This window comes from Ischnura elegans, chromosome 3, assembly GCF_921293095.1.
Source record: "Ischnura elegans chromosome 3, ioIscEleg1.1, whole genome shotgun sequence".
Lineage (NCBI taxonomy): Eukaryota > Metazoa > Arthropoda > Insecta > Odonata > Coenagrionidae > Ischnura > Ischnura elegans.
Window position 1 is genome coordinate 74,491,204 of NC_060248.1, and position 15,304 is coordinate 74,506,507.

The 15,304-nt window shown below is 41.3% G+C and overlaps 1 protein-coding gene across 1 annotated transcript; it reads left to right on the forward strand.

Moving 5' to 3' along the window:
* Window positions 1-2,658: 2,658 nt before the first annotated feature.
* On the forward strand, window positions 2,659-14,932 carry LOC124155202 (ATP synthase subunit b-like). Its single transcript, XM_046528920.1, has 2 exons — window positions 2,659-3,336; window positions 14,927-14,932. Exons 1-2 carry the CDS (start codon window positions 2,659-2,661, stop codon window positions 14,930-14,932), a joined length of 684 nt encoding a protein of 227 aa, XP_046384876.1.
* The last annotated feature ends 372 nt before the right edge of the window (window positions 14,933-15,304 follow it).

The window sequence follows — 15,304 nt, forward strand, 5'->3', positions numbered from 1 at the left end:
TAGGGAACAATTTACTACACATATACAAAATAATCCTATTCCATTTAATGTTGTCTAAAATTGGCAATACCTTTGTCACCCTTTAATGCTAAAACAATGAAAGTAATGAAATTGAATTTTTGCAAGCTAGTATTTGAGTAACTTGACATTATGGTGCACATATATGGTACAAAATAGGTGCATACTTTTGTTTGCTATGTATTGTAGTTGTACGACATACGCATGCACCTTGTGTACAAATAGCCTAAAATAGATTGTTTATTGTATCGTAAGCAATAACCTTAGAAGTGCTATTCACATTGAATAAAATTGAAGTGACAATTGTAACGAAAGACACACATGTTGAGTCACAGGGGGAAATTCATTGACAGACTATGAGTTCTGGGCGAGTAGTTAGTAGGAAACCACCATATTTGCCACATACTTTCATCATCTTTATACAGGGTAATTATACTTATTGTATAATTATTAGTATACTTATTTTTTAAATTGCAAAACAGACGAGCACATGATTGATCATCATGAACATATTCACAAAGAAGTAATGAAAGGGGCACTAACTTGAAAAAAATGAAAGAGGCACTAACTTGATGCTATCATAGATAAAAGAGCTGTTGCTTCAGCAAAGTTGTAATCACATAAACAAATATAAACAAAACCTACGAGCAAAAAAAGATGAACAACAGCTAGATGAAAAATGATAATAACCAGAGAATGCAGTAACTCAGCAAAAACTAATTAGAACATGTTGCCACCACTTTCTAAGAGATTAGGGGACAATAATGGGCTATGGAACAAGGCAAAACACATTATGGGCATGTAAAGTGGTCAAGATTCATTAATACCTATCAACTTATGCTTTCACAACATTATTTATATGGCTGATCATTTAATTTCTAATTAAGAACAAATAAGATGTATATTGTAACCGGTGCATTCTGCCCGCTTACATAGTGGCGCATGAGACGGGAGTGCGAGGTGAAGGAAGGCCGTTTTTTTTTTCTTTTGATATGTGTTCGTGTGAATGTGTGCGTGAGTGTCATGAATCATTGAGTCCCCATTTGATGTTTCCCTATTTTCCTCCCCACAATTTGTAATGCTCTCCCTTCCCCCCCCCCCCTCCATATGTGTGCGAGTCGAATTCTTAAGACGAAGAAGAGCGTGGTTTCTCCCCCCCCCCGTGTCCTTGGTGAAGTGACCGTCCAGCCCCAAGTGCATCATCCCTTTCTTTCCCCTGACCCCCCTCCCCGGTGTTTCCTCCCCTCAATGGCTATATAACGTGGTGCACCGGAGGAAAAGGGGCTTAGATGATTTTCTTTTTTTTTTGGCGATTCCGAAAAAAAAAACGCTCCCAAGAGTAGGCGGAGTGTGGGGAGGCAGAGAAAAAAGTTGGTGGAGAGATCCCGAGAGAGAGAGAGAGAGAGGGTGCCCAACGCGAGTCGGAGTTGCAAGGTAGACTCGTGGTGCCGATGAAAGGATCTCCCAACTGTCGCAGAGAAGCCATCTCCCACTCGTGAACCTGCCGGAGTTGACGCAGAGCAGCATACGCCGCGGAACGGAATCGCCACGATCAGCAGATCGAGAGCCCCGAAAATTCGACAAACTGTAAGAGAAAAGCCACGAAATCCCATTCCCCCCCCCCCCAACCCCCCCCCCCTCAAGGAACAGAAGAAAATTCCCACTTCACCAAGTCAAGAAGAGAATTCATTAAGAACATTGATAAAATTCCCCCGCACAAATAGAGAAGAGGACAGTACTTCCCCCCTATTACCGTGTGAATTTCTGTGCAATATCTATTTCGTTGTTTCATATTTCCATCCCCCCCCCCCCCCCCGTTTCTTGTTTTTTTTTATTTGTCCCCTTTTTCTTGTGGTTTTTGTATGGGTTATGAATGTGAAAACGTGAAGCGTGATTTTTTTTTTTGGGTTTAGGTTAAGGACTGAAATTTTTCTGTTGTGCAGCATAGTGAATTATGCGTTGTATTTCATTGAATTCAAGGAGAAGAGGTTAATTGTTACTTTTGCCATTGATTTGCTTGTATTTGTAAATGATCATATTTAAACTCATTAAATTTATGTTAAGCGAACTACGCAGTCGAACGGCTTTCTTTATCCGAACGCTCCTGTCTCAGGTCTCATCACCCCTAAACTTCCCCTCCTGCCCTTTCCCAAAATCCCATTCCCTCGCCCCAGGTGCACGGAATATCCCCACTACACCTCCGCCCCCCCCCTTTTTGCCCTCCAATCTCCCCCTCCCCGAATGTGCCCCGCACGGTGGGGTTACATCATTGGCGCCCGAACAGGGACCCGAGTGACTCAAGCGGAGTGATTAGTAAATTCGTTTCGTTTTGCATAGATCGCGGAAATTTCTTGGAGCGATGTTTTCTTAAATTTGTGAATCAGATTCCCAATTTTGTATGCGTACCTTTCATTTCTGCTCATGTTCTTGTAAGATGTCCGGATTTAATTGTGTTTTTGGTGGGCGTCAGTCAGTTGGCCACCGTATTAGATAAAGTGTGGGTAACGTGTGTTGCGGTGGTAGCCTTGACCGTGACTTGCCTTAGCGTGATTTTCATGATTGTTACTCTTTCAGCGAAGTGCGAATTTCATTGTTATTTTTTCCTTGTGTATTTTGTTGTAATAATTACTCTCGTACGCGATGGAACCGGAAGGTAAGAGTTTTAGAGAATATCGCGAACCCCCTAGGTACGATGAGGACGGGTCAGATTCCAGTAGTGAGGTGAAAATCATTGACGTTTCTAACTGGGATGAGGAGTCGCAAGCGGAGAAGGCGGAGGATAGAATAGAGCACAGGAGTGGAGGCACCGAAATTACCAGCCTTAATGAGTTATTTAAAAAACTTGATGAAAGATTCGAAAAGGCTGAGGAAGCTAGGAGGGAAGATAAGAAAAAAGCTGAGGAAGCTAGGAGGGAGGGTATCAATAAATTTGAAAGACTAGAGGAAAAACTTGATGAGAGATTTGAAAAAGCTGAGCGAGCTAGAAAGGAGGATATCAAGAAATTTGAAAGACTAGAGGGGAAACTTGACGAGAAATTCGAAAGAATAATGAAGGATATGAAAGAGCGTTTCGATACTGAGAAAGATGAAAGGGGGAAACTAGAAGGGAAGTTGGAGGCAATTAATGGGAAGATTGAAGGAATTGGGGAGATAGTGGACGAACGCGTTCAGGAAGTAAAAAGGGAAGTAAACGAGAAGGTAGAGGTTGTAAGGGAGCAAGTTGTAATAATTTCCCGAGGTGTACAGGAGGAGAAGATCCACCACGAAAAAAGAATTAGAGATATTGCCGAAGAGGAAGCAGGGATCCGTCGAATGAAGGTAGGCGGTACGGGTTCTTCGACTAATTTTCCGAGTCCCCCGGCTAATTTGCAATTCCGTGGCAAACCACATGAACACCCCATAGCATTTATGAGGGGAGTTGAAAACTATTATTCCGTTCACGCCATCCCGCCCGAGATACGATCGCGGTTTTTCTATCAGATGTTGGATGAAGGGGCAAAGGGATGGGCAGATACAATTTTTCCTTTCCCGGAGGAGATGGAAGTATTCAAACAACTATTTGTCGCGCGGTATTGGAGTAAAGAGCATCGGATAAATTATAAAATTAAAGTTATGTCGGGAATGTACAGGAGGACGCCGGGAAGTAGCATGCAAGAGTACGCGACTCGGAAAATCGCAGCGATCAAACTGTGTGAGCCGCCGGAGAATGAGGAGGAAATGGTGGCATTATTGGTAAGACATTTCCCACCATATGTTCAGGATTTGCTCCGTAGTTTGGAAGTTGCCACTTACGACAAGCTCTTAATTATGCTCGGACGATTCGATCAGTCCCAAAATCATTTTGGAAGGGCAGAAGAGACCCACCCTAACGTAAACGCGATAAGGAATCCGTCACGCAGGGGGTTTAGCTCGTGGCACCACGGTGGAAGCCGAGGAGGAGGGCAGACTCAAGCAGATAGACAGGAGGGAAATGAGAGAGAAGGGGGCGAAGGGAATCGGAATGAGGATAATATGCCCCAATCTCTTATGGATTTTTCCTTTCCACCTCCGCGGGCGGAAAACTTACGGAGTTTGGGTCGAGCGACTTCCCCACCCAAACCTGCCAAACATAAAAGTGGAAGTCCCCATTTTATCAACACTACGGGTAGGAAGGACCCCAGCCCACGAGTTGAATCATGAGGAGGAGAGGCTCCAATTATGTCCAGAAATTAAAAGTACGCTTCAAAAAGGTATCAGGGATATCTTCAACCGTTTCGAGAAAGCAAATTTAAGGTTAAATATAACAAAATCTAATTTCCTCGGGAAAGAAATCTATTTTCTGGGATACGTTATCGATACAAAGGGAACGAAGGCCAACCCAGACAAGGTGAAGGCGATAGTGGATTGCGAACGGCCGAAAAACGTTCGGAGCCTTCGAGCATTCCTTGGAATGTGTAACTATTACGCGCGCTGTTGTGATAATTATTATGATACAATCAGCCCAATGTTATTTTTTCCCATTGTACAGCGGACCATATGTCATTCGCCGTATCGTTGCCCCAAATGCTGTCGAGTTGGAAGGAGAAGACGGCGGATTGATAGGTCCGTACAATTTCGGGAATCTAATTCCGTACGTGTCCGAGATATTTTTTTTTCCTTTGCCAGACGCGTTCCCTAGGCGATGTTTTGTATTCCGCCTTTGTTTGCTGTGTGTTGCTCCGCCTGAGTAGGAGGGCGTTCCCCTCGCGAATCGCGATTTTTTTTTTTTGGGCGGATTGCCTGTATATTTTTTTTCGTAAATACGTTCCCCGTATTTCCTCCTTTTGAGAGGAGGGCATATGTAACCGGTGCATTCTGCCCGCTTACATAGTGGCGCATGAGACGGGAGTGCGAGGTGAAGGAAGGCCGTTTTTTTTTTTCTTTTGATATGTGTTCGTGTGAATGTGTGCGTGAGTGTCATGAATCATTGAGTCCCCATTTGATGTTTCCCTATTTTCCTCCCCACAATTTGTAATGCTCTCCCTTCCCCCCCCCCCCTCCATATGTGTGCGAGTCGAATTCTTAAGACGAAGAAGAGCGTGGTTTCTCCCCCCCCCCGTGTCCTTGGTGAAGTGACCGTCCAGCCCCAAGTGCATCATCCCTTTCTTTCCCCTGACCCCCCTCCCCGGTGTTTCCTCCCCTCAATGGCTATATAACGTGGTGCACCGGAGGAAAAGGGGCTTAGATGATTTTCTTTTTTTTTTGCGATTCCGAAAAAAAAAACGCTCCCAAGAGTAGGCGGAGTGTGGGGAGGCAGAGAAAAAAGTTGGTGGAGAGATCCCGAGAGAGAGAGAGAGAGAGGGTGCCCAACGCGAGTCCGGAGTTGCAAGGTAGACTCGTGGTGCCGATGAAAGGATCTCCCAACTGTCGCAGAGAAGCCATCTCCCACTCGTGAACCTGCCGGAGTTGACGCAGAGCAGCATACGCCGCGGAACGGAATCGCCACGATCAGCAGATCGAGAGCCCCGAAAATTCGACAAACTGTAAGAGAAAAGCCACGAAATCCCATTCCCCCCCCCCCCAACCCCCCCCCTCCCCTCAAGGAACAGAAGAAAATTCCCACTTCACCAAGTCAAGAAGAGAATTCATTAAGAACATTGATAAAATTCCCCCGCACAAATAGAGAAGAGGACAGTACTTCCCCCCTATTACCGTGTGAATTTCTGTGCAATATCTATTTCGTTGTTTCATATTTCCATCCCCCCCCCCCCGTTTCTTGTTTTTTTTATTTGTCCCCTTTTTCTTGTGGTTTTTGTATGGGTTATGAATGTGAAAACGTGTAGCGTGATTTTTTTTTGGGTTTAGGTTAAGGACTGAAATTTTTCTGTTGTGCAGCATAGTGAATTATGCGTTGTATTTCATTGAATTCAAGGAGAAGAGGTTAATTGTTACTTTTGCCATTGATTTGCTTGTATTTGTAAATGATCATATTTAAACTCATTAAATTTATGTTAAGCGAACTACGCAGTCGAACGGCTTTCTTTATCCGAACGCTCCTGTCTCAGGTCTCATCACCCCTAAACTTCCCCTCCTGCCCTTTCCCAAAATCCCATTCCCTCGCCCCAGGTGCACGGAATATCCCCACTACACCTCCGCCCCCCCCCTTTTTGCCCTCCAATCTCCCCCTCCCCGAATGTGCCCCGCACGGTGGGGTTACAATATCAACCCATCAACAGAGGAAGTTCATGTTCTTTATTTGCTGAGTAAGTGCTGTTACTGGTCATCGCTAATGATCATAATAACTTTTCGGTAGGTAATTGAAATATTGCCAGGCAATCCTTTCAAAACGTGAGACGCAATTGTTAGGCCATTATAATAACTTAACAATTTTGCATTTTAGATCTAATTTCCATAATTTGTCGAAAACAAAATTAATTTGCCAATGCTTGGCTGAGAACCACAAATCCCTGGACATGTTTTATGATTTTTAACTAATGTCGAATTTCGGTGGTTAAGAGTGCCATGCGTATCTCCGCCCTAAATAGACCGAATATCTGAACACCAAGTGTTCAATGAAGCACGAAATTCACTCACGTCGCACAATTTGTACAGCGAATTGGTACCAAAATTTTTGTACCATTATGTCAATACACAAAAATGTTCACCAGCGAAGTAGGCAGAGATGAAAGGAGTTCCAAAAAAGAACGGATATTTTTTTTAATTTCTAACTTCATTATGATAATCACTATCGCTCATGACAAAATTCAACATAGAATAATACAATTTTAGCACTGATAAGGATTAAGTAACAATTAACCTGTACACTGCCGCACAGGAGTCCACCTGCTGCACGTGGCACATACATAGACAATTAACAAGGTTCACCATGCACTTCAAGCAAATGATACTGATATTACTAATAATTGACTATTTTGCAACTTACTAGTGGAATGCGATTCCATATATCTTTTTATCGGGGCAATTACTGCACCCGTAAGCTGCGCAGCAAACCATCTGCAAAGGTTGAATAAAAATGACGTTTTCAAGGTTAAATACTCACTTTTCGAATGAAAATGAAAAAGCAGGAGCAATTTCCACAATTTTACATTTATTAATACGACCGGTTTCGCTTTTCAGCATCATCAGGTACCTGATGATGCTGAAAAGCGAAACCGGTCGTATTAATAAATGTAAAATTGTGGAAATTGCTCCTGCTTTTTCATTTTCATTATGTCACGTTTCCACTCCATCTCGCCTGAAACCTCAGACTATACTCACTTTTCAACGGAGATAATAATATATTAGTATTAAGATGACTTCTAGAATATCAGCATACGTTCAGAATGCTTCAGCAGCCTCAGATTACTGAAAATTAGGTGATTTTCTTAGCACGTACCTTTACGGGAAAACGAGCGAGCGGGGTAAAGGAATATGGCGGACGAACAAAAGCGCATCGAGTAAACAGGTTTCTGCTGGCTTCACTTTTTTCTCCTAACGCCCTCTCCAGATACTCTATGGTGGAAGGCATACTTATTGTTAGTCACATGCAAGGAGAACGCGTGAGGTTTGGCAACACTGCTCCACGAGCAGATTCAAGATGTTCACTCGGTGGAGGTCTGAGAGCGACTCACTGAGGCCACGCCTATTATTTGCTGACTGGCAAAGGTAAAGTCACATGTCGAGAAACTTTCCCTCCCCTCATCTCCACTTGCTTTTGCCACACCAGCTCACCCGCAGAGATTAAATGAACAGCTTATAGTTTCGTTCCCGCACGAAATTAAACTCACCAAGGAGTTTAGTTTCAACCTAGGCGAAACTTTACTCCTGGGAACGTAACTAAATTAAACTCCGCTTATCATAGTTATGCTTCTATCCCAGAATTTGAGTGAAGGGGGATAAGAGGGAACAGTTTCGACCCATTTCATGACAGAATAAACAGAGGTTACACATTGAGCTTAAAAATGGAATGGCCAGTTCTGCGTTCATCGTTCTCCTGTTTGTGGTAAAAATATGAGTGCCCGATGCATCTGATGGCGGTAGGGCGAACCTCTACTTCATTCATCCATACTTCGTTCTGGGCGTGTGGGTCGAAAGTTAACTATTCGAAGGTGAAGCACGTGGTCCACGTTTAAGTAAAAAAAAGGGGCTGAAAACAGGCTCCGCCATTTTGTTATATATCTATAGTTATTGATGAAACAAAATATTAAAAAAAACCTTCATATGAAATAAAAAGAAGTGTCAATTAAGATGGTATAACATTTTTGTTGATAAAACTATTCATGAAACCACTGCACGAGGATAAAGTTGGCAATTTTCAGAAAAAAGCGAGGGTGGTCGTTTTTCGCTAAATTTGTTCAACTTGACCTCACATATATCGTTAACGAGAAAACACAGGAAATAAATAATCTGGAAAGTTATGCACAAAATATTTGAGAATATGTATGCGAAATTTCAACTTCCTAGCTCAAAAAAATCGTTTTTGAGGTTTTGGCCATCTTTTTTCGATTCTAGCCCACTGTGCTCCGGTGCGAAACATTATCTGCGTTTCGTTTCGTCCCAGATTTTTAGTTTAGTTTCGACCTGAAGTAGTTTTCACTCCGATTTCGTTTCGGCCCTGAGTTATGAGCTCCACAGGTTTTAATCCATTTCATTTCGTTTCTACATTTTGCTCCCGAGAACGAAACTATTGAAAATACTGGTTTTTACTTTCGTTTAGTTTCGATTGCCATCCCTAATTCTAGAGGCGGAATTGAGAATCCGCTACCGTGAATCATGGAAGGAGATATCGCAGGATAAAGAATAACATGAAATAAAATTATTAAATCGGAGACATGAGCGGCGGTAAAAGCATAAAGGCAGCAAAGGAGCAACTCAATTCACAATCAGTAATACAGTGTGCATGGTAACTTGAAGTTAGTTCTCTCAACATTTATTGATGGCGTTGAGATGGCGTTCGTTTTTTAAGGCCGTTTTAGATTGGACACGTCATTGCGATATTTGGAACTGCCTTAATGTCTCATTATGGCGTGCAATTACGCGAATGCAAGAACAAAATTAGAATAGGGGCATATTTTCCATCTCTCGTCCATGCATTATAGCGTACGTTCTAGCAATTCACCGCTTTGCATGACGCAGTTTTGACAACGCCTTCGTACACACGTCAGATTGTGCAGTTACGTGACCACTCTAAAACTGCTTTTATAATTGCACGAGAGGCTTGAAGAAAGTTTTTTATTTGGTTTTTAATTCATCAATTCGTTTTTTCTTCTATAAACAGGCTTATATCAGAAGGAAAATTTTAATGCCCATTTAAAATATTAGTGAATCCTGAATTGGCTCAATCATAATTTTTTTATCGTAATATTCCGTTGCTGTAGCAAGCCAAGATGACTAGAAATTTTATATTTTTTTTTATTCCGCGTCTTGCTCCTTGAGCAATTGGAGAAGAAATGTTTCACATCTTCACGGAAGAAGACGAAGAAATACGTCGCTATGAAAAGTCTAACATATAAGAGAGAGGAATGGAGAGCTGCGTCAAACCAATCTTAAGTTTTCTCCATGTTTCTGGGCTTCACCGCGTGGATTTTTCTTCATGACGACAGTTTCTCCGGTATTCCAACCGGCGTCTTCCGGTCCTGAAGACGCCGGTTGGAATACCGGAGAAACTGTCGTCATAAAGAAAAATCCACGCGGTGAAGCCCAGAAACATGGAGACATCATCTAGACAACGCCGCGGAAAACTACGCATCAACTTCAATCTTAAGTTTGTTGACTAATGATGATTTCACGGCACGTAGCATGGTTGCTCCTCCTGAGAAATATTAAAAATATTAATCACTAAGGTACTATTACAAAGCGTGTTTTCATTTCGCCCATTCAGGGAAAGACTTATGAATGTTAAGATTTAATTTCCCATAGTATTTACCGAATTTCAGATTGGATTCAGACACAATCATAAATGTAACATTGTAAATATTGAGACTATTGCTCTCCACTCATCGCCGCGCTATGGACGTTTTTGAAAACATATTTGTGTGCGCCCGAAGAGACAACATAAATTAAGATTCCACGGAACGGACTTGGGCCTCTTCGATGAGTCCCCTTGGGGTTGTGCCAAATTCGTTTATTTTTTGATTGCTTGAATAACTACCTACCTGTATACTAAAGACGAATGCTTGAGTAGTCAATCAAATGAATACACAAATACTGAACCTAATACAATAAATATCACGACGAATACCATGGCAGCACCAAGAACATTTGACTATACAGTCAGGCATTTTATTTGTATTCACTATCTCGCGGCAGGATGTGGGTGCCATTGTATTCATCTGGGCTTTCATTAGAGACCGGTTAAAGGCCATGCATTTACCTAGTATCCTCTTTAGTACTTAGCATCCAACTGCAACCTAAAATAACAATGCTCAATCATTTTTTACGATCGCTAAGTAAAAATTTTACAATCAAGGATCTGTAACTCCCCGTTCAATGTCAAAAATTGGCTCATGTAAATAAGTGTTTTTTTACTCAGAGTTTCCATACTACAGGGAACTTGAATATACTATTTCCATACTGAAATTTCCTTGGCTATTAATATTTATCGCTGTTCCATTATTTAAACCGTCGCGGTCGATATTCGTGCGCAAAAATATTTTTTTTCACTTCCCCTTGTTGGGGATTTAAAATGTCCACAGTTTTTCTTAGCTCTTGCTGGTCCTCTAGTAATATGAAATGATTTTTACCTTCTTTTGCGCTCCAAAATATCGTCTCACTACAACGTTGTGAAATGACACGCAGTGAATGCCTTTGAATAGTAGTGCACTAAAAAACATTCGAACGGTGCTCACTCTTTTGGGAAGTACCCAGGGCCGGCTCAAGGCAAAATACTTACCCGTGCAAACTGCTGCTGTGTCTACCGTGAGGTTTGGTATGGAATATACTCCATTTAACGGGGGTCTGGGAACCTCTCACAAGTTTCCTTCCAGGGCCACCTCTCGGGAGTCGTTTACAATATATTAAATTTATAATGTTGGAAAAAAATATATTTTGGGCTGTTTGGGCGTGTGGTCGCCTCCCAAGCCACGTTTGCCTGGGTTGCCCGGCCCTGGAAGTATCGTGAAGCCAGACTTAATTGTCACATCTTTTAAGGGGCCGACTCATGTAAAAAGACGAATACCTTCATTTCGGTCGGTCTCTTTTGGTGACGGAGAATCAATTGAGGCGACCTAGTAAATGAGACTGCTACTCACTCTAAACTAAAAATTTATGCTCGGATAAATTTTCATACTTAAATGAGTGGCAGTATATATTGCCGAGTGTGTGGTACGGAAGACGCGCAGTTGCCATAAAAATGCAATGTTCGCCTATAATTTGTATGAATTTCTTTCTGAGTGGACGGAGGTAGAATAAAAATAGCCCTCGTAATATTAAACGAATGATTTTCGAACCTTTATCGATATTTTAATTTTTTTCCAAATGAAGTAATTTATTCCGTTATATTCTTTGTCTCCAAGTTCCGACATTCCAGCAAAAATAAGAAATATTTCATTTATTTTTTATGTCACCGTAAAAGTTTTTTTTAGAGAAATACATCAGTTATCAGACTGGAGTCAGTCCGGAGTAGACTGGATTCAGAGAGAAAACCTCCACCACTCACTAAATCCTTCGTCTGGTGGAAGATATCGTCGCCGGATTCAACTGTAAACACATTTCCCACTGTGTTTTCTTGGATTTGGAAGCCGCTTTTGATCGAGTCTGGACCCTGGGCCTGATTGAAAAGCTGATTAACCAGGAAATTCCCTCTTACCTATGCAAACTCATTCAATCCTTTACCTGCGACCGTTCCTTCTACGTTAAAGTCCATTCCTCTGATTCCTTCTTCCATCCCATTTCCTCCGGCGTGCCGCAAGGCGCCATTCTTTCCCCGACCTTATTTAACCTCTACGTCAACGACACTCCCACCCTTCCCCAAACCAACCTTTACCAATACGCCGACGACACTACCATCATGGCCCAGGGTTCAGATCCGCATCGGACTGCAGACACTCTTCAAGAACATCTAGATGACTACCAAGAATGGGCCGACGAATGGAAATTGAGTGTAAATGCTAGCAAATGCACTCATATCGTCTTCTCGCGTCGTCCAAAAGCCGGCGAAGGACACCAGCTATTCTACGATAACACCAGAAATTCCAAAAGTCAGACTGCGAAATACTTAGGCGTAATATTAGACAAACGTCTCACTTGGGCCAGCCATATCAAGACGCAGACCGACAAGTCCATCGGAATCCATGCTGCATTATTCCCTCTACTAAAATCATCGTCTCCGTTAGCTCTAAAAACCAAACTTCTCCTGTATTCTTCAACCATTAAGCCGCTGCTAACGTATGCTTCGCCTGCTTGGTTACATGCTAGTGCATGCCACTTAAAGAAAATCCAAACGTGTGAAAATAAGATAATCAGGAAAATAATAGGCGCCCCTTGGTTCGACAGCAACCGTCAAATTCGCAATGACTTAAAAATTTGCCCAATTTTGCTCTCACTGAAATCAGCTCTGACGCAATTTCATAAATCCATTAAAAAACCAGAAATAGTTTAATAGAGAATCTGTGGGACTATGACCTTCCTTCCAAATCAACACATAGATATCCTAAATCAGCCCTTTCCCATATCCCTTTCCCTACCTAACCCTTCAATGCCCGGACTCAAACTTTTCTTCAAAAAGCACAACTTAGTATATAAACCAACCCCGTTCCGGAAACACCAGGAAGACAGCTGATTGGCTGGGAGCTTGGACCGAAGAGTATAAAGAAAACTCCGCTTGGCTTGACATCAGTTATCAGAACGTCATTAAAAATAATTTTTTTCTAAATTACAGCTAAGTTTGTTAACAGTTAACTTTTTAAATGTTTAACTTCTCTTAATTTCAACTTTAAATTAAAACCTAATGTACTCATATACTTTGAAACCATAAAATGATATATGAGATGGAGATTTGCTTCTTCGGTGGAGGAAAGACCAGACGAAAATCATATTACCGACGGTGTGGAAGTATGAGCTATTTTGAGCTCGGAGACCAGGAAAACTGGGATCAATTCTGTTGGCCTGGGATCAAGGGATGTGACATAATGTCATTAGCGTGCAGTGAAGAAGCCCGCAGAATTTAATTGTGGGCAATATGGACTCTCATTGGCTTGACTTCGGGGAATAAATTAGATAAGCTTACCTTGGCTCCCACGATGAATGCACGACAACCCAAGGCCTGGAGGAGGGTGGAAATTCAAGTCTGATCATTAGAGGACGTAAAAAAGGCTTTTGAATTTTTGGGAAAGGTAAAATTGCGCGGTTGTTGCTGCAAATATTCACGAATTTTATCTAACGAAACTTATTTTAATGACTTATGTTGGAAACTTCTTTCCACTTTTCGGTGTGTCGAGACTTTACTGTATATAAAAATAGACTGATATGGGGATTTTGCCAAAATTAGATGGCACTATTTAAAGTTTCGCCAAATGTTTAGTCTTATTGAGCAAGTAGGTGAAGAGGGTATTCTCAAACAATTCATTCCCACTTAACTTGATATTTTTATTCCAGAACAAGTGACATGACATTCCGTAATTCGTCAATTTCTTCAGGTAATGCCAGAAACCATTTACGTTTTGTCTTAAATATTTTATTTTTCCCACATTTCATTTCAATTTTAAAGGCAGCAAGTGAGAAATAACATTGTTAGGCGGCTGAAAACGAGTTATACGGAGATAATAACTGGGATAAGACAGCCTGTTAGGCATTATATAGAAGCAATTAAGGAAAATAAATTCGGCCTGGAAATAATACCGAGATCAAATACCTGTAGTATCCCAGCCACTGCAAGGTGTCCAATGGACGTCCATTTGACATCCAGACGTCCAGAAGTCTCTTATGGACATCCTTTGGATGTCTATTGGATGATATTTAAATGACGTCCTGTGAAGGTCACTACATGGGCATCCATAAGAAGGCCATAGGGTGACATTCAATGTGTATGATGTAAAATAGATCGTAAATTATATAAATTTACAATTTCTTAATGGTGCAGGAGCTGATTATTTCTCCCAGTAGTATATATCTCTCAAGTCACGAGTTTCGAGTTTTCCGATTCCTATTTCTAAGTAATGACACTGCTGTTAATGTCACTTATAGATCGCGGATCACTAAGAGAACTACATTTTAAATATATGTGTTCTACAGTCTACCTCTATTATTTTATTTATATGACCTTATCTACCGTAGTATGTTGGTGTTCATAAGAGATGGCTAACTTCATCGGAAAATACATTTCTCTTGAATTTATCCAAAAAGCTCAGTCTATTTTTCTGTCTACGGTCTGACAGAGATTCCAATCCGAGTTGATGTAGGAGGTCAGTAGGTAACACTAACAACACTATCGTAACGACTTTTCACGTGCCTGGCAGCTCTTCTCTGCAAGCGTTCTAATTTTGTTTTTAAGCCTATTTCATGAGAATCCCAAACACTAGTCCCGTATTCTAGGTGGTGTCTAACGAGAGAGAAGGAGCTAATTTCTCTCACTTTGTCGTCGCACTTTCCAACTACTCTTTTAACAAAACCCAATTTACGATTAGCTTGACCTGTTAAATCCTGAACATTATTTTCCCACGATATCATTTTCATTAAAATGCTATTTAGAGGAGTGTAAGTGAAGTTTCGTGATCGTGAAGTTTCTAAGTGCTACTCCTCATCTACAGTGACCACTACCTCTCCAAATTTCATTAGGTGCATTAGAAATATCTGTACTTCACGATAAAATGAATAAGATATAGATGTAGACACAGTATATCCTGCCAGTGACGTCACTAAGAGTGTCTAGCCAGTGAATAAATAAAATGGTCATGGACATAAAAACATCAACCGAAATAAAATTCCTAATTCTATGTTTTCCTTTTTTCACCAGGAGTAGAGAAGAATTAAACAATGTTGCGAAATTGAGAAGCGCTGATGAAATTAACTACCAGTGTAACGATCAAAATGATGAAATGCTGTTTAACCGCAACACAAAACTAAAACGAAGCTTAGCAGAGTCCCTAAACTTATACGCGTATAAGAGAAAGGAAGGATTATTGTAGATAGGAGAGGATTATAAGACATGATTTCCCGAGGGATTTAAGGGATTAATTGAGTAAGAAGGAAACGTGGGAAAGCGTGTAAGCTGTGGGAGGGGATATAATAGTAGGGAATTTCCATGAGGAGTGAATGGTATGTCATCTCTCAATATACTGCTTTGAAATCATAAATACGAAACACTTGCGACTTAACGGGAGCCACCGTACAT

Excerpts from the sequence above, each read along its gene's own strand:
- LOC124155202 (XM_046528920.1), top strand. The coding sequence starts at position 2,659 with ATGGAACCGGAAGGTAAGAGTTTTAGAGAATATCGCGAACCCCCTAGG.